Genomic DNA, 19,623 nt, shown 5'->3' with positions numbered 1-19,623 from the left:
TATGCCAACCAGGAGTGGAGTTAAACCTATTAACCAAGTGGTAGCTTGATAATTTCTCCTTGGGGGCATGATCTTTTGGATGAGAGTGAAGGACACTGGGAACTGCCTCTCTCTCTGCCACTTCACTTTCCTTCTTGTTGGGATGTTGCCAGAACTCTGCCTGCCATGAGGGTGGAGGTGGGGGGGCTCCTTGTGGGCTACATGACTCTGGGAGCTGTTGGTGCCCTGCCCGGTCTACAGCGACCTTGGCTCCACATGGCCCTGCGCCCACCAGCCTGTGATCTTCCTGTGTCTCCATTCTGTGTCACTGACATGAAGCTACATGAGTCTGAAGAAGGATTTATGGACTAACATCAGACTTATGGATTGGAGTTGGACAGGGCTGGGATGTTTTCTTGATAAATAATTACTTCTTGATAAAAAGCTCTTTCTTACACATAGATGAGTGTCATTGGATTTCCCTAGACAGCCCGATCAAACATCATTGTTATGAGTTAGAGGGTAAGAGGCGAAGGCAGTATGTCAATGAGTCTCTGTGACTTATATTTCTTATAGGCTTCCTTCAGTGACCACCACCCCGACATCTTCTTGGCCAGAGCTGGGTCTGGAGGACATCAGTGGCTACAAGGAATTCTTGGAAGGTGAATTGTTTAGTCAGGAAGGCATGGGAAAAGTCACTAACCCACAGCAGCTGCCACTGGGACTATCTGAGTTATGTTTACAATCGGTCTGAAGTGAGCAGGGCACTTGTCACTAGGCAAAGGAGAAAGCACGCAGGAGCACCGAGCTCCTAGGGATGGAGTAAGGGTAATAGGTTCTACGTCAACTTGGGTGACCAGGATTCCCATGATGTGCTCTCACATGGAGGCTCTGCATTGGGCAGGATCGGCAGTTCAAACCCACCAGCTGTCCCTGGGGAGAAAGGCAGGGCTGTTTACTCCCATAAGGAGGCAGTACTACTATGCCCTACAGCAGCGGTTCTCAACCTGTGGGTCACCACCCCTTTGGGGGTCGAACGGCCCTTTCACAGGGGTCACCAAATACATCTGGCATATCAGATATTTACATTACGATTCATCACAGTAGCAAAATTAGTTATGAAGTAGCAACGACAATAATGTTATGGTTTGGGGTCACCACAACATGAGGAACTGTATTAAAAAGTAATGGCATGAGGCAGGTTGAGAACCACTGTCCTGCAGGGTCTCTGAGGCCGAATGGAGTGGATGGGAGTGAGTGGTCAGCTCCATGATGTGATCTTCGGTAAAGCAGCCATGCAGTTGTGGGGAGAATAAACCCCAAACTAAATTCACTGCCATCAAGGTGATGCTGACTCATGGCGACGCGAAAGGACAGGGTAGAACTGGCCCTGGGGGTTCTGGGCCTGTAAATCCTTATGGGCATAGAAAGTTCTGGTTTTTCTCCCACGTTGTGGCTGGGAGTTAAAATCGCTCCCCTTGATGTTAGCAGCCTAAATTGTGGGGAGCACAGGACTCCTCAGTCTGGTCACAGGCTTGATACGACTGAGGGACCTTTCATTCCGAGTGTGTCCTACTCTTAGTATAAATCAGCAGTGTTGGGAGGCTGGCTCACGTCGACTGCTGGATCTGAATCCTGCATCTGGTTCCTCAACCTCCTGTTACATCACCTGCTGACTCCAGGAGCCACCGGCAGACCTTCGACCTGGGAGTCATTCACTTCGGCATCCACCAGCCTGTGGTCTTTCTGCTTCTTATTCGTCAGCCTCTGAAGCTGCAGGAGTCAGGAGAAGGCTTCTGGTTACATTGACCCATGGACTTGAACTTCACTCTTTTACAGCGGCGTGAGTCATTTCTTGATACAAATCTCATTCTATACACAAACACAACCAAGACTCACTGGTGTTGCTTCTCTAGAGAACCCAATGGAACAGGGCTTTTCCTGACCTTTATAGACTCACAAGTGAAAACCAAACTCAGTGCCATTGAGTCAACTCCGACCTAGAGGAACCCTGTAGGACACAGTATAGCTGCCCCTGTGGGCTTCTAAGGCTGTAAATCTTTACTTCTCCCTCCCCTCGAGCAGCTGGTGTGTTTGAACTGCCAACCTTGTGGTTAGCTGTCCCCGCATAACCTATTACTCCGCCATATTTTGCCAGCACACTGTGAGTAGTCCCACCATTTAGACTACACTCATTACCCAACCTCCTTAGGCCAAGGTACAAAATCCAAATCCTGCCTTACTTACACTGAAGACCATGACTGTCATGCTGGCCAGACTATTTTCTCCCTGAAGGCAGATTGATAATTAGAGGCACTCAGGCTGAGCAGACAAGGAGCCCTAGGAGTGTAGTGGATATGCGTTGGGCTGTGAATCGCATGGTTGGCAGTTTGAAGCAACAAGCAGCACCTCCGGAGAAAGACTGAGCTTTCTACTTCCAGTTACAGTCTTAGAAACCCAAGCAACCAGAGAGTTGTGGAGAGAATAAACTAAGAGCCCAAATTACAGCCCTCGAGCCGATGCTGACTCATGGCAACCCTAAAGGATAGGGTAGAGCTGCCCCTGTGACTCTTCATGGGACTAGAAAGCTGTCTTTCTCTCATGGAGCGACTGGTAGTTTTAACCTTGACACTCGCAGCCCAGTGTGCAACCACCACATCCCCAAGGCTAAATTATGGGGAGACTAGAACTCCTTAAGCTGGTCACAGCCTTGATTCTGAGGGACCCTTCGTTCCGGGTATGGCCTAGTCTGTATGAGTCTCAATGAGTCAGCATTGACTCACTGGCAATGAGAGAGGCTGAGCAGGGACTCCAAACCCAGGGATTTGTCACATCTATTAATGGCGAGCTCACTGATACCTGATACATCCATTTGCTAATAGGAGCAGAAAAGGCAATGGCTCTGACCATCTCAGGAAAGGTAATGTTTGCCTTTGTGACATGTCTTTTCTGAGATGTGTCTAACCAATAACTCTGCTTTTTAAAAAAGTAAATACTTTTATTGGGGGCTCTTACATCTCTTATCACAATCCATACATTCATCCATTGTCTCAAGCACATGTGTATACATGCTGCCATCATCATTTTCAAAGCAATTTATTTCTACTTGAACCCTTGATATTGCAAAGGTGAAACTGAGGTACAGGGAGGAAGACGGACATAACTGACAGGACAAGGGAGAGCAGAAACAGAAATAGCTTTATTGGGGGAGGAGGGGAGCACTCGGAGGAGGTTCCGTGACCTGGGCCAACACATCAGGAAGTGGTGCTCAGCAGCTGGGGCGAGGGTTTTTAAAGGGGTGGCGAGGAATGTATGGCAATTAGCATATGGGGTCTGGAAACCGGGAGAATTGCTCGTCCACTCCTTGCGGCTTTCTTCCAACAAGGAACATCTGGTTTCACTGGTTATCTTATCTGGCGGTTATCTATCTGACACTGTCTGCTGCTGTCCTTTGGGATGCAGGGACTGGACCTGCTTCAGCTTTTTCCAAATGGGGGCTGCCTAGTTCAGACCCAGCCCAAACAGATATCAGCTCCTCATTTCCCCCCCTCCCACCTCCACCCATCCTCTCTCCTGAACCCTTGATAAGTTATAGATTATTATTTTTATATTTTACATCATCCTCTGCCGCCCTTCACCTACTTTTCTGTTGTTTGTCTCCCTGGGAGGGGGTTATGTGTTGATCCTTGTGATTGATTTCCTCTTTCTCCCCCACCCTCCCCTAATCCTCCTGGTATCTCTATTCTCATTGTTGGCCCTGAGGGGTTTATCTATCCTGGATTCCCTGTGTTGCAGGGCTCTTATCTGTTGCAGTGTGCATGTTTTGGTTTAATCCTATTTGTAAGGTAAAATGGGAGTCATGATAGTAGGGGGGAGGAAACTTTCAAGAACTAGAGGAAAGCAGTGTGTTTCATCGGTGCTGTACTGCACCCTGATTGGCTCATCTCTTCTTTTTTTTTTTTTTAAACAATTTATTAGGGGCTCATACAACTCTTATCACAGTTCATTCATATACATACATCAATTGTATAAAGGACATCTGGCTCATCTCTTCTTTTTGACACTTTTGTGAGTGGATGTCCAGTTGCCTACAGATGGGCTTTGGGTCTCCACTCAGTCCTCCCCCTCATGCACATAGATAGGATTTTTTGTTCTGAATCTTTGATGCCTGATACCTGATCCCTTCGAAACCTCATGATCATGCTTCTTCCATGTGGGTTTGTTGCTGCTGAGCTAGATGGCTGCTTGTTTATTTTCAAGCCTTTAAGACCCCAGATGCTATATCTTTTGATAGCTGGCACCATCAGCTTTCTTCACCACATTTGCTTATGCACCTGCTTTGTCTTCAGTGATCCTGTTGGAAAGGTGAGCATCATGGAATGTCAGTTTAATAGAACAAAGTGTTCTTGCATTGAAGGAGTACTTGAGTTGAGGCCCAATGTCCATCTGCTACCTTAATACTAAATTTATAAATATATGCACATAGACCTATTACCCCATCATCATATATAAATATATTTACATATGCACATGCCTGCATTTAGACCTCTATAAATGTCCTTTGCCTCCTAGTTCTTTCCTCTATTTCCTTTTATTTCCCTCTTGTCCCACCATCATGTTTGGCCTTCATTTGGGTTTAGTAATTCCTCACTGCTACATTGCCCTTGATTAAGTCCCACTAGGCATCCTACGCCCTTCTCTCCCTTGATTTTAGTTCACTTGTTGTTCCCTTGTCCCTGGGTTGGTTTTCCCCCACTTCCTATCTCCCATCTCCCCTTCTCCCATATACCCTCGGAATCATCGGTCCCACTGTTTTCGTCTCTGAATTGTTTATCCCACCTTTCTTATTTGGATAGACATGCAGAAACATTAATAAGTGCAAAAACCAGGCAAAGCCAAACAAAACAATAAAGGAAGTCAAAACCAACAAAACAATAATAACAACAAAAATACAAAACCAAAATAACGACAAAAAGAAAGCCACAGACAAAAATGGAAAGACCTATAAATAGTTCAAGTTCTGTTTGTTGGCCTTTATGAGTGTTTTCCATTCGAGTCTGATGGGGTGCCACACTCTGTCTCCAAAGTCTATTTTGGTATTCCTAGGGACTTTATCACGTTGCTCCCCTTGCTGTTCTGTTGCATGCCCTTAGTGTTTTGCTCCAGTGTAATGAGGTCATATTGGGCACAAATCCAGCACTGTGCCTCTAGTGTTGTCTCCCGTAGCATGATGGTTCAGTGAGGGACATCATGTCTTGTAGCGGGGTTGGCCCTATGGTCCTCTCTGTGCATTGTCTGCTCTGAGCAGGACTATTGTCTTTGGGGCTTGGTGGGCCAGGATGTGTTCCCATCACTTTCTATCCCTCTTCATTTCTCCTGTGTGCTCTGATCAGACGTGCCCCTCTCCCCAAGCTGTAGCTTCAGTGCTGTCATCTGAAGTGCATTCTTCTGGGGTGAGTGGGGGGTGGAGGGTGTAACTCTGATTTTCAAAAAAACCTCTTTCAGAGAGGGAGGGGAAAAACGAGGAGCTGATGCCAGGGGCTCAAGTGGAAAGCAGATGTTTGAGAATGATGAGAGTAACAAATATGCAAACATGCTTGACACAATGGATATATGTATGGATTGTGATAAGCATTGTACAAGCCCCCAATAAAATGATTTTTTAAAAATGGGAGTGGAGGGAAACAAAACAAAACCTCTTTAACATTTTATTATAGAGAATTCAAAACATAGAAAACACACAGTTGAGGTGACTGAGTGTTATCAGGAGAAAGCAGTCCATGGAGATGGACGATACCCGCCCCTCCCCTGCCCTCCATGAGACGGGTTGACACAGTGGCTACAATAGTAGGCACAAACATAGGAGCATTGTGAGGCTAACGCAGGACTGCTCTATGTGTGGCTCTGTTGTACAACTAGACAGCACCTACCAACAGCAACAAAGCCCTGTATGCCCCTCACCCAACTCCTGTCATTATCAACACCCCTCCCTCCAAAAATCTGGCTCCATCATTAGTGCTACCCACCTCCCACACCACCTGGATTATTTTGTAGAAAATTCCAAACTTTTCAATTATTTTTAAAGATATTTTATTTAGTCAGGTCCTATAGGTTTAAGAAACTTTCTCTTCTCCCCTCTCTCTCTTCATTAGATATAATTGCTGATTTAAAAATTACCTCTGGAAGGTAAAAGGAAATAGAGGAAAGAACTAGGAGGTAAAGGACATTGATACAGGCATGTACATATGTAAATATATTTACAGGCATGTACATATGTAAATATATTTATATATGATGATGGGGAAATAGATCTATGTGCCTATATTTATAAGTTTAGTATTAAGGTAGCAGATGGACATTGGACATCCACTCAAGTATTCCCTCAATGCAAGAACACTTTGTTCTATTAAACTGACATTCCATGATGCTCACCTTTCCAACAAGATCGCTGAAAACAAAGCAGGTGCATAAGCAAATGTGGTGAAGAAAGCTGATGGTGCCGGCTATCAAAAGATTGGGGTCCTAAAGGCTTGAAGATAAACAAGCAGCCACAAAGCCCACATGGAAGAAGTACACCAGCCTGTGTGAACATGAGGTGTTGATGGGCTCAGGTATCGAACAAAAAATCATATCATTGTGAATGAGTGGGAGTGCAGAGTGGGGACCCAAAGCCCATCTATAGACAACTGGACATCCCTTTACAGAAGGATCATGGGGAGATGAGTCAGACAGGGTGCAGTGTATCACCAATGAAACACACAACTTTTCTCTAGTTCTTTAATGCTTCCCTACCCCCACCCCCCACTATCATGGTCCCAATTCTACCTTACAAATCCGGCTAGACCAGAGGATGTACACTGGTATAGATAGGAACTCGAAACAGAGGGAATCCAGGACATATGATCCCCTCAGGACCAGTGGTGATATCGGGAGGGTATAGGGAAGGTAGGGAAGAAAGGGGGACCCAATCACAAGGGTCTTCATATAAGCTCCTCCTTGGGGGACAGATAACAGAAAAGTGAGTGAAGGGAGATGTCAGATAGTGTAAGATATGGCAAAATAATAATAATTTATAGATTATCAGGGGTTCAGGGAGGGAGGGGAAAATGAGCTGATACCAAGGATTCAAGTAGAGAAAAAGTTTGAGGATGATGATGGCGACAAATGTACAAATGTGCTTGACACAATAGATGGATGTATGGATTGTGATAAGAGTTGTAGGAGCCCCCAATAAAATGATATTAAAAAAAGGTACCACTGAAGAGTTATTTTCGAGGTCTTGGGTGAAGCCGGCATTCTGATGGTGCTCACCATGTAGTCAGCACGGTGCAGTATATGCACTGCGCTCTCTACAGAACTGCTCAGGAGCAGCATTTGAGCATTGCAGGCTGAAGGTGCTGTGCAGCAGCAAGGCCAGGTGTCTGTGCGTTCTCAGAGAACTTACCCTCTGGGACCTGAGCCCCAGAGCCTGCAGATATAACAAGTTCCCTGGCGATTCTCATGGCCGCTGGAGGCGAGCACCTCTGACCAAGAATGTTTTCAGAGATTCTTGCGGTAGACAGGGCTCCTGTGTGGTGCTGAAAAAATGGGGACAGAGGCTTCAGAGAACCAGTTGCATTTCTCTCATGCCTCCCTGTCCACTTTCTCTTGCTGGCTCCCGTCCCAACTGGGCCAGAGGCTCTGAACCTTCCAGATGCTCCACCTTGACTGGGTCAGGGCGGGTAGGCTGCCACAGAATGAAGTGTATGCCCTTTGACACTCCTTGTGGCTGCTCGGATGTCACTCACAGGCAGGTTTCTGCCTTCCACACAGCGGTGACTGCGGTTGTCTACCTAGATAAGAAGTGTTTCTGTATAAAAACACATGCACACGTGCCCACCCGCACAGAGAATTTCTCTGGTGGCTCCATTCTATTGGGATAACTTACTTTCATTTTTAGGGACTGATGTATTTAAACTGTTAATTGAGCATCAAGGAAGGGATTATAGAGCAGGTGTCAGATTTCCATTCATCATTCATGCACACTTTGCTTTAGCTCGTTCACTGCGATTCAGTGTACCGCTGACGACTTCCTTCCTTCCTAACCCTCCTGAACTCTATCAGGGAGTGAGTGTTGCTGCCCTTTAGTCTCATTCCACCTATCATTCGAAGGTGTGTGCACTCCACCAGTGCTGTCATTCTCCTGGAGACCCGCCTACTATTTGGATGCCTGCTGAGCCTTGAGAGGGAGTTCAGGTCCCAAACTGAAGTTTGGGCCATCGTCGTGGGGGTCCCACCAGTCTTGAGTTGATCTTCAGTATGGTGTCTTTTATGATTGTCAGTTTTGTCCCACCTTTTTCTTTAGGGACCAGTTAAATAGATATGGAATGGGTACCATGCCCTGCCCTGACGCCCAGCTTATATAGGACCCACAAGATAAACTGCACCATGACTCCATTTTCTTTAGACTTCCAAGCGCTGTTTCAAGCGACTTCCAGCTTTTCCTGTTTTAGAGGAACTACATATCCCTCTGCCCCAGCCAGAAAGCTAGAGACTGGAGGAAACGCAGGCAGTTGCTGGTAGGTGAGAGTATCTACAGGCTTGCATTTCATTCTGCACAGCTTGTGCTTATGTTTAACAAAAAGGAAACCTCCCTGGAAATCCAGGACTCAAAAGGGAAAAACGGTGATAGGTCATGGAAATACAAGACTACATTCTTGACCTGTGTTTTGTAGAGAACTGCCCTCCTCAGATAGAGATTTCAGAGCTAGTTGACATGAAACAATTTTGTTTGTTCTTAAAGACAAGCTAGCAGGTTTCAAAACTGATGTTTGGAGTGACTTGAAAAATAGGAAAGCCCTGGGAGTTGGGGTCCTCTCTTTGACTGTTTCAAGTCCAACGTGGTATGTTTGCATTGTCTATCCTTCACAACAGTTCTTTCTTCTCCTGCCACAAGCCAGGAACAGGACAAGAACAAATCTCCTCCACAAGAGGGCGCTGAGCCCTGAAGACTTTAAACCAAATCAAAACCACCCAGTAAATCTTAACCCAGCAATTCTGTAAGGCATAGCTGAACTGTACCCGCATGATTTCGAGGCTGCAATCTTTATGGATTAATAGTTCAGTGCTTAACCACTGCAGTGCCAGTGCTCTTGAAGAGCTTTGTTTCTGGTCATGGGGGTCTCCGATGCTTGAGTAATCTGAATTCGTCCACTTGGGGCCCAGAAGATATAGGGAAGTAAATGTTCCCCTCTCATTCACGAAGGGACATCTTCATGAATTGAGTCTATCACAAGTTATAAATTTTATGAATTCAGACTGGAGCTTACAAATTCAACTTTGAACCAGCTGAAGTGTTTCTTCCCCCACCCCCCCAATTTATTACATGGTAAAGAAGGTTTAGGGGGTTATTTAAATTGAATGAAACCCCTTTCCTGTAACCAAAACACACACACACACACACACACACACACACACACACACACACACACACTCTCTCTCTCTCTCTCTCTCTCTCTCTCTCTTTGTAAGGATGGTCCCATAGTGATGATGTGTTGGGCTGCTAACCGAAAGGTCAGCATTGTGAAACCACGAGGGAAAAGGACAGGCTCTCTGCTCCTGTAAAGAGTTACAGCCTGGGACACCCCCAAGGGGCGGTTCTCTCCTGTCCTATGGGGTTGCATGGACTCGTTGCTTGAGGGCATGCCAGTCATTGTTAAGCTAACTCCAACTGGTCTGTCTTCTAATTAAAGTGATCTCTTGTGAAACATTTCCTAGGCAAGACTTTGCTGACTTTGGATTAGATTGTGTGCATGAAAGCAACAACATACGCTGCATGTCCTCCATGCTGCCATTCAGAGTCCGTATTTGAGATCATTTACTATCCTGGTCAATGCTCTGTTTTCTTCCTTCTTCTTCTTTAAATGACTACTGAACCAAATGGCCAGAAACTCTTAAAACACAGTGTATAAACAACCAAACTCATGACCAACAGGTTGGTTCCACCTCATCGTAACCCTATGGGACAGAGCAGAACCATCTGACGGTTTCCGAGGCTGCAAATCTTTCTGAAAGAGAGTGCCTCATACCATGTGCCTCTTCCCACCTCAGACCAGCACACCTCCTGACCTCCCTCTGACTGAAACCCCTTTCCTCAGACACAGGTCCCCAGAAGTTTTCCTCTCAGTTCCTCGTGTGCTGACATGGCCCCTTCTTGGGGCGGGGGGGCCTTCCCTACTCTTCCCCAGAAGATAGGATCCTCCTTCCCCCTGCCCCTCCCCCAAACACTCCTAATTTTTCTCTTTGTTCCACCTTTTCCACAGTCTTTTACTTATTCATCATCATTTTTTTTCTCTACTAACATGTAAGCTCCACAAAGGGCAAAGTACTTTGATTTTATCATTGCTAAAAGGAATACTGGTGGCATAGGGATTACACATGGGCTTGTGATCTACAAGGCCAGCAGTTCAAAACCACCAGCCTTTCTTCAGGTGAAGACAGGGATGTCCACTCTTATAACCAGTTACTCCTATAAAAAGTGCCACCCCGTCCTGTACAGTGGCTCGGAATCTGTCTTGGCTCAATGGCAGGGAATTTGGTTCTGTTTTGGTACAGTTAATAATAACCAGGGGCAAAGCTTGGTAATTATTTATGGAAGGAAGCACAAACCAAGAACATGCTTTTTAAAAGAGACACTGCTCGGTCACTCTCCTGGCAAGCATTTGGATGGCTCGCTGCACCGAGACAACTACATTCAGGGTGACTTGTGTACACAGAATGAAGTGCATCGGCCTTGCCACCACGCCCATGTTCAAGTCCATTATTATGGCTACGAGGCCAGTTCCCCTGCCGTGTCTCCATGACCCTTTGCTTCACCCAGCAGGGTCTCTTTCCCCAGTGATTGAGCTGGACAGTGTTCTGTTGTGATTCATTAGTTTTCACTGGCTGATCCTGGTGCAGGGTGTAAGCACGGGGTCACGGTGAGTCAGACCTGACTCAGCAGTACCTAGCAATAGCAATCATCTATATACGGGCTGGCTGAAAGGGGCACCACAGCCAGGGAGACCAGCTGGTTGGTTGTCTAAGCGAATGATCAAGAGAAAAGAATACGTGGTATCACTGGCCATGTCTGTGTGTCTGGCGAGTGAACAGCAAGGACAGAGCTCTACCGTGGGGGCTGGAGGCTGGCGGGAGGTCCAGAGAGAAGCCGGGATCACCATAGTCCAACTACACACCCATCTCTATCACTTCCTACTTTGAAGTATGGCCGTGTTACCCAGCTTCAAGTCAGCTATCGCCCCCATGCGTCAGTTTTCCCACCTGGAAGGGGAGGCGATGACAGCAGTTGATCTTAGCTTGCTGAGACAGTTACATGGATAATCTACAACACGTAAGACTGCTGTCTGAACGCTGGCCAACGTACCTGTGTAGTTGTACCCTTCGCCACCATCTGGTTGATTCACTTCTTTCATTAATTTGAAGAGACTACCTTGTTTTATCTCCTGCAGAAATAACCCCACACGATACCAGCGAAGTAGATTCTGTGGACAGCCCACCCCATTGTCTCTTCGGTGCTAGGAGAACCCCAATTTTGTTCAGGCGAGCCGCCCTTCTCCACACAGCCACGTGCTTGCCTGAGAGGATCTTGGAAGAGGCAGAGATGCTGGCGGTGGTTTGGGATAAAAGGGAGCGTCTTGAGTTTGTTGGCTCAAAGCCATTCTAAAGATCACCAAAATCTGCTATAACACCTCATTACGTCCCTCCAGCTTTTAAAACGCAGCTCAAGCTTCTCGTTTTGCAGATACTGTCTCTCATCATCTTACTGATGTTCATCCCCCCCACCCCTTAGCATTTACGTATGCAACTCATGCAGTTAATTAATCAACCGGACATCTTCGGTTGATGTTATTAACTGTTCAGGCATCAGGCGTATGCACCACGTGAGTCCCAAAGATACAGCAAGCTCCTTACCTTTCTCCAGCCCACGTTAGCTCTCCCTATATATGCTTCTAACAAGAGCCGTGATGGTATGGTTTGTTACACGTTGAGCTGTTCACTGCAAGGTCAGTGGTTCGAACTCACCAGCTGCTGTGAGGGAGACAGGTGAGACTGTTTGCTCCTGTAAAGATTTTCAGCTTCAGAAACCCTATATAGGTTGCCAGGAGTTGAAGATGAGTTGTTGGCAGTGGGCTGGGTTTATAGGCTTTTATGTGGGCACAGTGGTTCCGTGGTAGAATGCTCAACATCCATGCAGGAGACCCGGGTTCAACTCCTGGCCAATGCACCTCAATACAGCTACCATCTGTCTGTCAGTGGAGGCTTGAGAGTTGCTATGATGCCGAACAAGTTTCAGTGGGGCTTATAGACAAAGGTGGACTAGGAAGAAAGGTCTGGTGATCCACTCCCCCAGATCAGCCTATGACGCCCACGTTTCGGGTCCACAACCCATCATGCGGTAGTGCAGGAGCAAGCAGTGTTTCCTTCTGCTTTACATGGGGCTGCCAAGAGCTGAGGCCAGCTTAACCACCGCGAATGGCAATGCTTTAAAATAGCCAGTGGTGAGTAAGACTTTAAAGCAAATTAGAGCATAAGATGCGCTTAGGTCATTTAAATATGCAGATTCTAATTGAGAAAAATGCAACTGCCTTTTGACCCCAGATGAAAAGACACCATGACAGAGGATTGTATAATTTGTTTAATACTTGCATTGTTTCTATAGCGCAATTATAGCAATCTTTAAGTTTACTTTTCATTACAAATATTTGTCAAGTTTTGTTTCAGAAACATTTTCCCTACTCTCTTGCACATGCACCCAGACACACTACAAAAAACTCACTCATTACACAGTAAGGGCAAACATTATTCATGTAAACATCTTTCATTAATTTCCCATAATTAAAAAAATCATAGATATTGAATAAGGCTCATAGATTTAGTTCAAATTCCATAAAAGCCCAGTGAAGGACGCTTATTAACTCGATGGGGTTAACTTCTTGTCGCAATCAATGCTGAAAGCTGACCCCTGGCTTTCGATCCTTACACATGCTTCACAACCTGATCAATGGTTTTCAGGAGAACAGGAGAACACAGAGAAAACTTGAGCAGGGAGCTCAGAACCATGGGCGGAGCTTTCTCAGATGGTAAGCACACATGACTTCGCCCTTGTAGTTTCCCAATGCCCAACAGACATTCACGATCCTAACCCAAACCAAGCAGGTATGTTAGGCTATACTGGCCCATGTGTACATATTGCTAGCATACACAGTGAAAGTTGTCAGACAGCTGATCACTTCATTATAGCCAGGACCAAACAAAGCAAAGTAAAAGAAAGAGAGAAATCCAACCCATGTTGGACCTGGTGATGAAGGGTTCAGTAATGTGGAAGTCAGGTGAGCTGGGACGTTGTCCCGGGGATGGGAGTGGTCTAGGTAGTACAAGGAGTTTGGGTGATTGTGTAAAGTCACAGACAGAGGAAACAAGGGTTCTCGTGTTCCGCTTCCCGGCTCTCTCTGGTTGGAAGTTTGGTGCGAGGTGCATAGTCTTCCAGAGTGAGACTGGAAGTGGGCTGTGCTGAGATGTGCCCCTGGCCCCTGCTCCCGCCTCCTTCCTCTTTGTAAGGTGGAGGCCTGGAGGCAGGGGGTGCACATGAGACGTGAAGTCCCACCCCACCCCCACCCCCGGTCGGGGCCCCAACTCCACCGAGGGCGGTCTCCCTGACATGTGGGATCAGGCAGTAAGGGTGGCGGTGTGTGGTGGCCTAGAAAACCAGTTCCGAGGTTCACACGGCCAAGTCTGGCTTCAGATTCTGCTGCCCTGCCCCCCCAAAAAACAAAAAAACAAATTGTGCTCCGGATAACTGCACCAGTGTCTCTGATCCATTCTCGGGCCCCTCCGGAGCCCACAGTGATATCACGGAAAAGTGAGCGCACCGCCTTTAGCACCTAACTCACCACCTGGTAGCGGCTGAGGCACTGGGAACGCCTACAAGCTCTTTCCCCATCAGATGCAACCGCCCCAGAGGAGTTGCCCCGAGTCAGAGTTGTTTGTAGGCTGTTTTGAGTTCTAAAAATCAAAATTGATCTGCATTATATCTCAATAGACTCATAATTCTCACCAAAAATTTGTTGGTAATTTGTTTAAATAGCACTGGAATAATTCAACTTCATTTAAATATAGTCACTCTGCCATGAAAATATTTCATACAAACGTCTATTTACATACAAGCACATTAAAATGTGTGAGAAGGGTGTCCGCCCCTGTGGTTGTATGGCTTGAAATCGCTTCATTGCTTTGAATATGTATGCACACATCTGGGAAAGTAAAACCATTAAAATTTAGTATCTTTAAAGTTAAAAGAAAAAGAAGACATTGAAGTTCCAAATTCCTAAAGGGAAATTTCAAAGAAAGAAAGAAAGAAAGCAAAGAACAATCTATCATGGTACCTTGAGTAGGGGTCATTTTGTGAACCTTTGATCTGTGACCAAAAAAAAAAAAAAAAAGGAGAGAAAACATTACAACTATCATTCTTGCAACACGGTTTTGCTTTTTTCCAAAACAACAACAAAAAACCGCATTGTTTTAAAAGATGTTTGGATTCGAAACCACTACTCTATGACAGAAACTTTAGGCAAACATTTTAAAACAAAGCAAACCAGAATTAGACCTCTACCTTCTTGGAAGATTTTTTAAAAATGTATTTTGCCATGAGGGATTGTAGATTTCATAGGCGAAATCAATAGAAGTGACTAACCTGCCACCAACCGCCTCCCCAAGAAGACAGCCCTTTGTTTCCCTGCCAATGAAAGCTGGCCAGTGCTTACACCTGGCCTTCCGGTTGCCCCTTTGCGGTGGTTGGCTACAGCAACTGTCCTTGCAGCGTGATGACCCTCCAGGACCCAGGTTCGAGACAGCCTCGGAGAGATTCCAAGAGAGCTAGAAAAAACGCAGTTCCCTCTTTTAATTTTTTTTTTCTCAGCTAGACCATGGTTGAAGCTGGTTAAAGGTCCTATAAAACCTCAGCCTCTGCCATCCGTTCGCTTTTCATGTCATTACTTTGTGTCAGAATTGTAGACCTTACGGTTCTTTTTGTGAGTCCGTTTGAGCTGTCCACCTGGGGGGCGGAGTCCTAGTGCTGAGCCCCTATTCCTAACGCAAACACAAGGCAGTATTCCAGCCGGGAAGGCGCGGAGGGAGGGTCCGCATGCGGGAGGTGGGCACGCACACTGTGGCTGCTGGGGGAGAGGGCCCACCATGTGCCAGCGTGCCACCCTCTGAGTTTCTTTCTCTACCATCAAAACCCCCGCCAGACTGAGCCGCTGTCCTGATATGTCTGCTTCCATGGTGGATTTAAAGATTCGGTAGAAAAACACATTCCGGAAAACCCCCCTCATACTTTGGCTTAAACAAGGGCTGGCCTTACCCCCCCACCCCCCACCCCCGCCGTTGTTTACTTCCTAATGGAACGACCTGCTGGCTGGACTTGACCTCCGTTACCCCAATCCCAAACCTACACCGGCTGCTGTGGGGTCGACTCTGCCTGAGTGCAGGGGTAGGGCATGCTCAGGAGGGGTTCTCAGGAGTTGACCACCAGGCCTTAACTCGGAGGAGACGCTAGGTAGACCTGAACCCCCTACCTTTCACGGAGCAGCAGCTGGGTGCATTAACCCTTTGCCCCCACACAGGGCCTCCTACCTACATAAAGAACTCTGTCACTATCAAGCCCCCTCCCATTCCACCCTTCCACAAAATCCTGCACTTGCCAATGTGTGTCACAGGTGGGGTGGGATGGGGCTGGGTGGTGGAGGAAGACAGCCGACTTCAGAGAAGCGGAGAAAATGGAGAGGGAAATGACTCCCAGAGAGACACGCAGTCTCATGTGAACAGAGAATTCAGACCAAAGTTCGAAAGAGCGTGGCCGAGATCGGCAGGGTGTGTTCCCAAGAAGCCAGGAAGCAAAGAAATGCAGGAGGAGAAAGAAGAGCCGAAGAAACCAGGAAGTGTGAAGACAGGAGGAAGAGAGAGGCCCAACATGGGTGTATTTCCCCCCTCTGATTTGTCTGACTCCAAGGTTCCCTTCCAATATTGTCCAAAAAAATCGAGTAGCTGGTTAATCATTATTTATAGCCCTTCAATCAACTTTATACATATCTATTAAAAAAACAAACAAACTAGCCATTCCATTGCACAAATGGTTGTGCTGTGCTGCACCCTCCCCCTCAGGAACAGAGTCTTTGAGAGCATCCCTACCTCACAGTCTACTGCCTGCGATTCAGGACAGCCCTCCTTCTTCTGAGAACTCACTCAGTTTGGGGGCACACACGAGTTAAAGCACCCAGCAGATGGCAAGTCCAGAAACTGCCCACGGGGCATCTTTTACAGAAAGACTCCGTCCCTTAGAATAGAAGCGATCCTATCCTGGGGTTCGGTTGGTCATCTTTTGAGTGAAAATCCCCTCCAGACCCTTCACGGCAGAGCTTCCTGGAAGCCCTGACAACCCTTCCCAGGTCTGAGTCATTCGCTGACACTCATCAACAGGGATCAATGGCCCTCTGGTAACTGCTGCCAGCGACCTGGCGGCAAAGTGGGCGAGCCGTGCACTTCTGCACTGTGGGTGCCGAGAAGATGGGAGTGTGGGCAGCCCAGCCAAGCGGGGGAAGCTCCCTGTTTGCAGGGCTGAGTTCCACACTCAGGGGCCTCCAGAAGACACCACAGCTCTGGATCAGGAACACTGGGGTAACTTCTTCCTGAGAGGGGGGTACCCTGGACAAGAAACAGCCTTCTCCCGTCTGCCCATGTCTCCACCTTTGCCCAGTCCTGGGACCCTCCTCATCAGCTAGAGGCCAGCACTTGATGCCGTCTAGATGGAGGGCGCTCTCCTGGAAAAAAACGCCATGGACAGGTCTGCTCTGCTCACCTACCCAGCTACCTCCTCCAGGCGCCCAGAGATGCCTCTGCGGGGGCACGTGGGGACCAGGCCATTGCCTTCAAGGTGGGATGGAGGGGTTCCAAGGATGCACTCTGGGGAGCTGGCTGCCTTTCTCTCTAGGAGCAGCAGGTGGGTTCAAACAAGGGCAGAAATGCTATCCACGTGGTTGCCTTTAAGTGGTGACAGGCGTGACTCTTAATTGACAGTGCGCAGAAGCTGGTGAGGGCTTCGAAATGACAACAAAGAAGCGCTTCCTCCTTAGGGCTCGATTGATAGCTCGTGATCAGTATGCCTGCCTTAATAGCAAGGATTAAAAATAATAATCCAAACAACAACTTGTCAATTCTGCGTGAGAATTCAAGTTTTGTGACTTAACTAGAGTTCCATGCCCAGTGGCCCACGCCAGATGGCCCTGGGTGGACGTAAGTTTAAAGTGGACCCAAGGAGACAACCTGCGGGCACTGTTGAAGAGACTGCAAGAACTGCCAAGGAGCTACTGCTCAGAAATATTCATTTCCCTCCCTTCTTTCTGAAAAAATAGGTTACAATGCTTTCATAACTTAAAAGTAAACTCATTTCTTCTCACATCTGAAAGCAAAGGTATCTTTGTTTACATGCGAGAATAATAATTCTGTAATAATAGACAGGCCCTAGGGGCCAGATTTTTTTTAATATGAAGACAATAAGAAGGAAACAATGACCTAAAAAGAGGCAGAGAGACCCACACACTGCCTCTGACACAAAATGCAGGTGGGAAGGGTTCTCTTAGAAAAGCGATCTAAGAAACGGAATAGGCTCAAGGGGTGAAAAAAGTCAAGAAACAGGCTTCGGTTCACTAGGGGGAAAACCCAAAACAAAGCCATTCTACTGCAAGATACAGATCAAAGGTTAAAAGGCAAGTGTTACTACATTGAGAGAATATAAAAATGTAGTAATTCTCTCCTCTCCATATGGCGCATATGCAAGTATAGTAACATTTTGCATTGGCCATGGGGGTGGGGGGAGATCATGGAAAACCACTGTCTAAAAACGACTGAAAAGCCCCATTTCCCTTTTTTTTTCAGTCTAGTCATTTGGCATCTCTGAGTGCAGCACAGATTTAGACTTGAACCACGAAAGAACATCATGCTGTCTTATGTCAAATGCTTGACACTACCTCTCAGTAGGACGTTGTTGCGAGGCTAGCTAATTTTAAATCTGCTATGAGTCATACAGTCAAACCTAGTTAGTATGCAAGAAAGTCGTTGCTAAACGCGGGGTGAGAGGATGTGATGTCACAGCATGAGCAGTCCCTGGTTGTCCCGTTGTCGGATAAACGTAGTGCATAGATCCAAGTTTCTCCTCCGGGTCTCTGAACCCAAGCGCCGGCCGCCTCTCACTTCTGCTTGGTGTCTTGGAAGGCCTTCAGCTCCACCTGGTACCAATCGGGGGCTTCGGGCCCACTCTTCCCCGGGGGGCTGTGGTCGTAGCCATAGGCAACGGTGAGCTCCTCGTCGGCCTCCACAGCGTGAAGTGTGCGGATGCACTTGATGGGTCCAAAACGGGGGTGGACAAACCTAAAGGGCAAGGTTCACACAGTCATTCCCCAGGCCAAGATCAGGGGCGCCAAGCAAAGGCTGGTCAACAGAGGATGCGGACATGAGAATCCCTTCACCTGCCCCCTGCTGGACACGACCACTAGGGACTCCGCTCATGGGCCAGGGTCAACAGCAAGGGGGAATGTGGTAAGCCAGAGAACCAGGTATTGGTGCCAGCTGGGATGCACACGGAGCAGCCCCATGCATGTCAGTGTAAAACTGGGCACCCTCAGACTTTCAGTGGCAGGTACTATGGGAGCAGAACACCAGGCCTTTCTTCTAAGGTGAGCTGGGGTGGGCTGAAGCTACCTGCCTTTCAGCTGGCAGTGAGTTGTGTCTGAACAATACGATTTCATTAAAAACATATCACTCCTAAAGTGGCTCTCTGGTTCACATGCGCTCTCTCTCTCTCTCTCTCTCTCTCTCTCTCTCTCTCGCTCTCTCTCTCTCTCTCATACACACACACACACACACACACACACACACACACACACACACACACACACCATGTCTTGATTTTCTGTCCCTGAAGCGTCTCTTCGACCCTCTCTGTTCTGGTGTAGTGGGTAATGCATTGGACTGCTAACCACAAGGTTGGCATTTCAAACTCACCAGTGGCTCTGTGGGAGAATGACGAGGCTTTCTGCTCCCATAAAGATACACAGCTTGGGAAACCCCCAGGGCAGTTCTACTCTGTTCTTCACGGTCACTGTGAGCCAGAATCGACTCACCGGCAGTGAGTGGAGTTTGCGCTAATGGACAGACTGTCAGGCGGGAACTCAAGGCATTCAGATCGGGAGCTAATCCTTCAAGGTGGAGGTAAGGCATGATGGGTAAGGACACTGAGTCACTGGGACCCCGGGCCTGGATTTCCACCTGTGTGTTGGGAAGCAGCCATAGCAGCTGCTCGACTGGATTATGGAGAGGCAGTCTACTCTGGAATAACCCTCAGGAAGTAAGTGCTTCGTAAATGGAAATTGTATTACAAGTAGTCAAATCACTCCTCGGCTCCCAGTGGTTGGACCCCTTACCAACATGCTCCCTACACTTCGAGCCAGGAATAGAAAGGCATCCGGGCCCTGCTGCCCCTTTGGCCCTTTCGGCCAGACCTTAGGAAAAGAATGGAAGGAGCTGTGCCTTTGCTTCTGTGCACATGCGCACAGC

General features: G+C 47.4%; 1 protein-coding gene across 1 annotated transcript in view; it reads right to left on the bottom strand.

The window, feature by feature from the left end:
* Positions 1–14,635: 14,635 nt before the first annotated feature.
* Positions 14,636–19,623, bottom strand: part of SETD7 (SET domain containing 7, histone lysine methyltransferase) — a 46,274-nt gene continuing 41,286 nt past the window's right edge. The window contains exon 8 of the mRNA XM_075543768.1: positions 14,636–18,438. Coding sequence (XP_075399883.1) covers positions 18,258–18,438 — 181 coding nt within the window. The 3' untranslated portion in view covers positions 14,636–18,257. The remainder of the gene's footprint in view (positions 18,439–19,623) is intronic.

The sequence above is a fragment of the Tenrec ecaudatus genome, chromosome 3 (assembly GCF_050624435.1).
Source record: "Tenrec ecaudatus isolate mTenEca1 chromosome 3, mTenEca1.hap1, whole genome shotgun sequence".
NCBI classification, from domain to species: Eukaryota; Metazoa; Chordata; class Mammalia; order Afrosoricida; family Tenrecidae; genus Tenrec; species Tenrec ecaudatus.
Note: the sequence above shows the minus strand (reverse complement) of the source record. Positions and strands in the feature narration are given on the sequence as shown.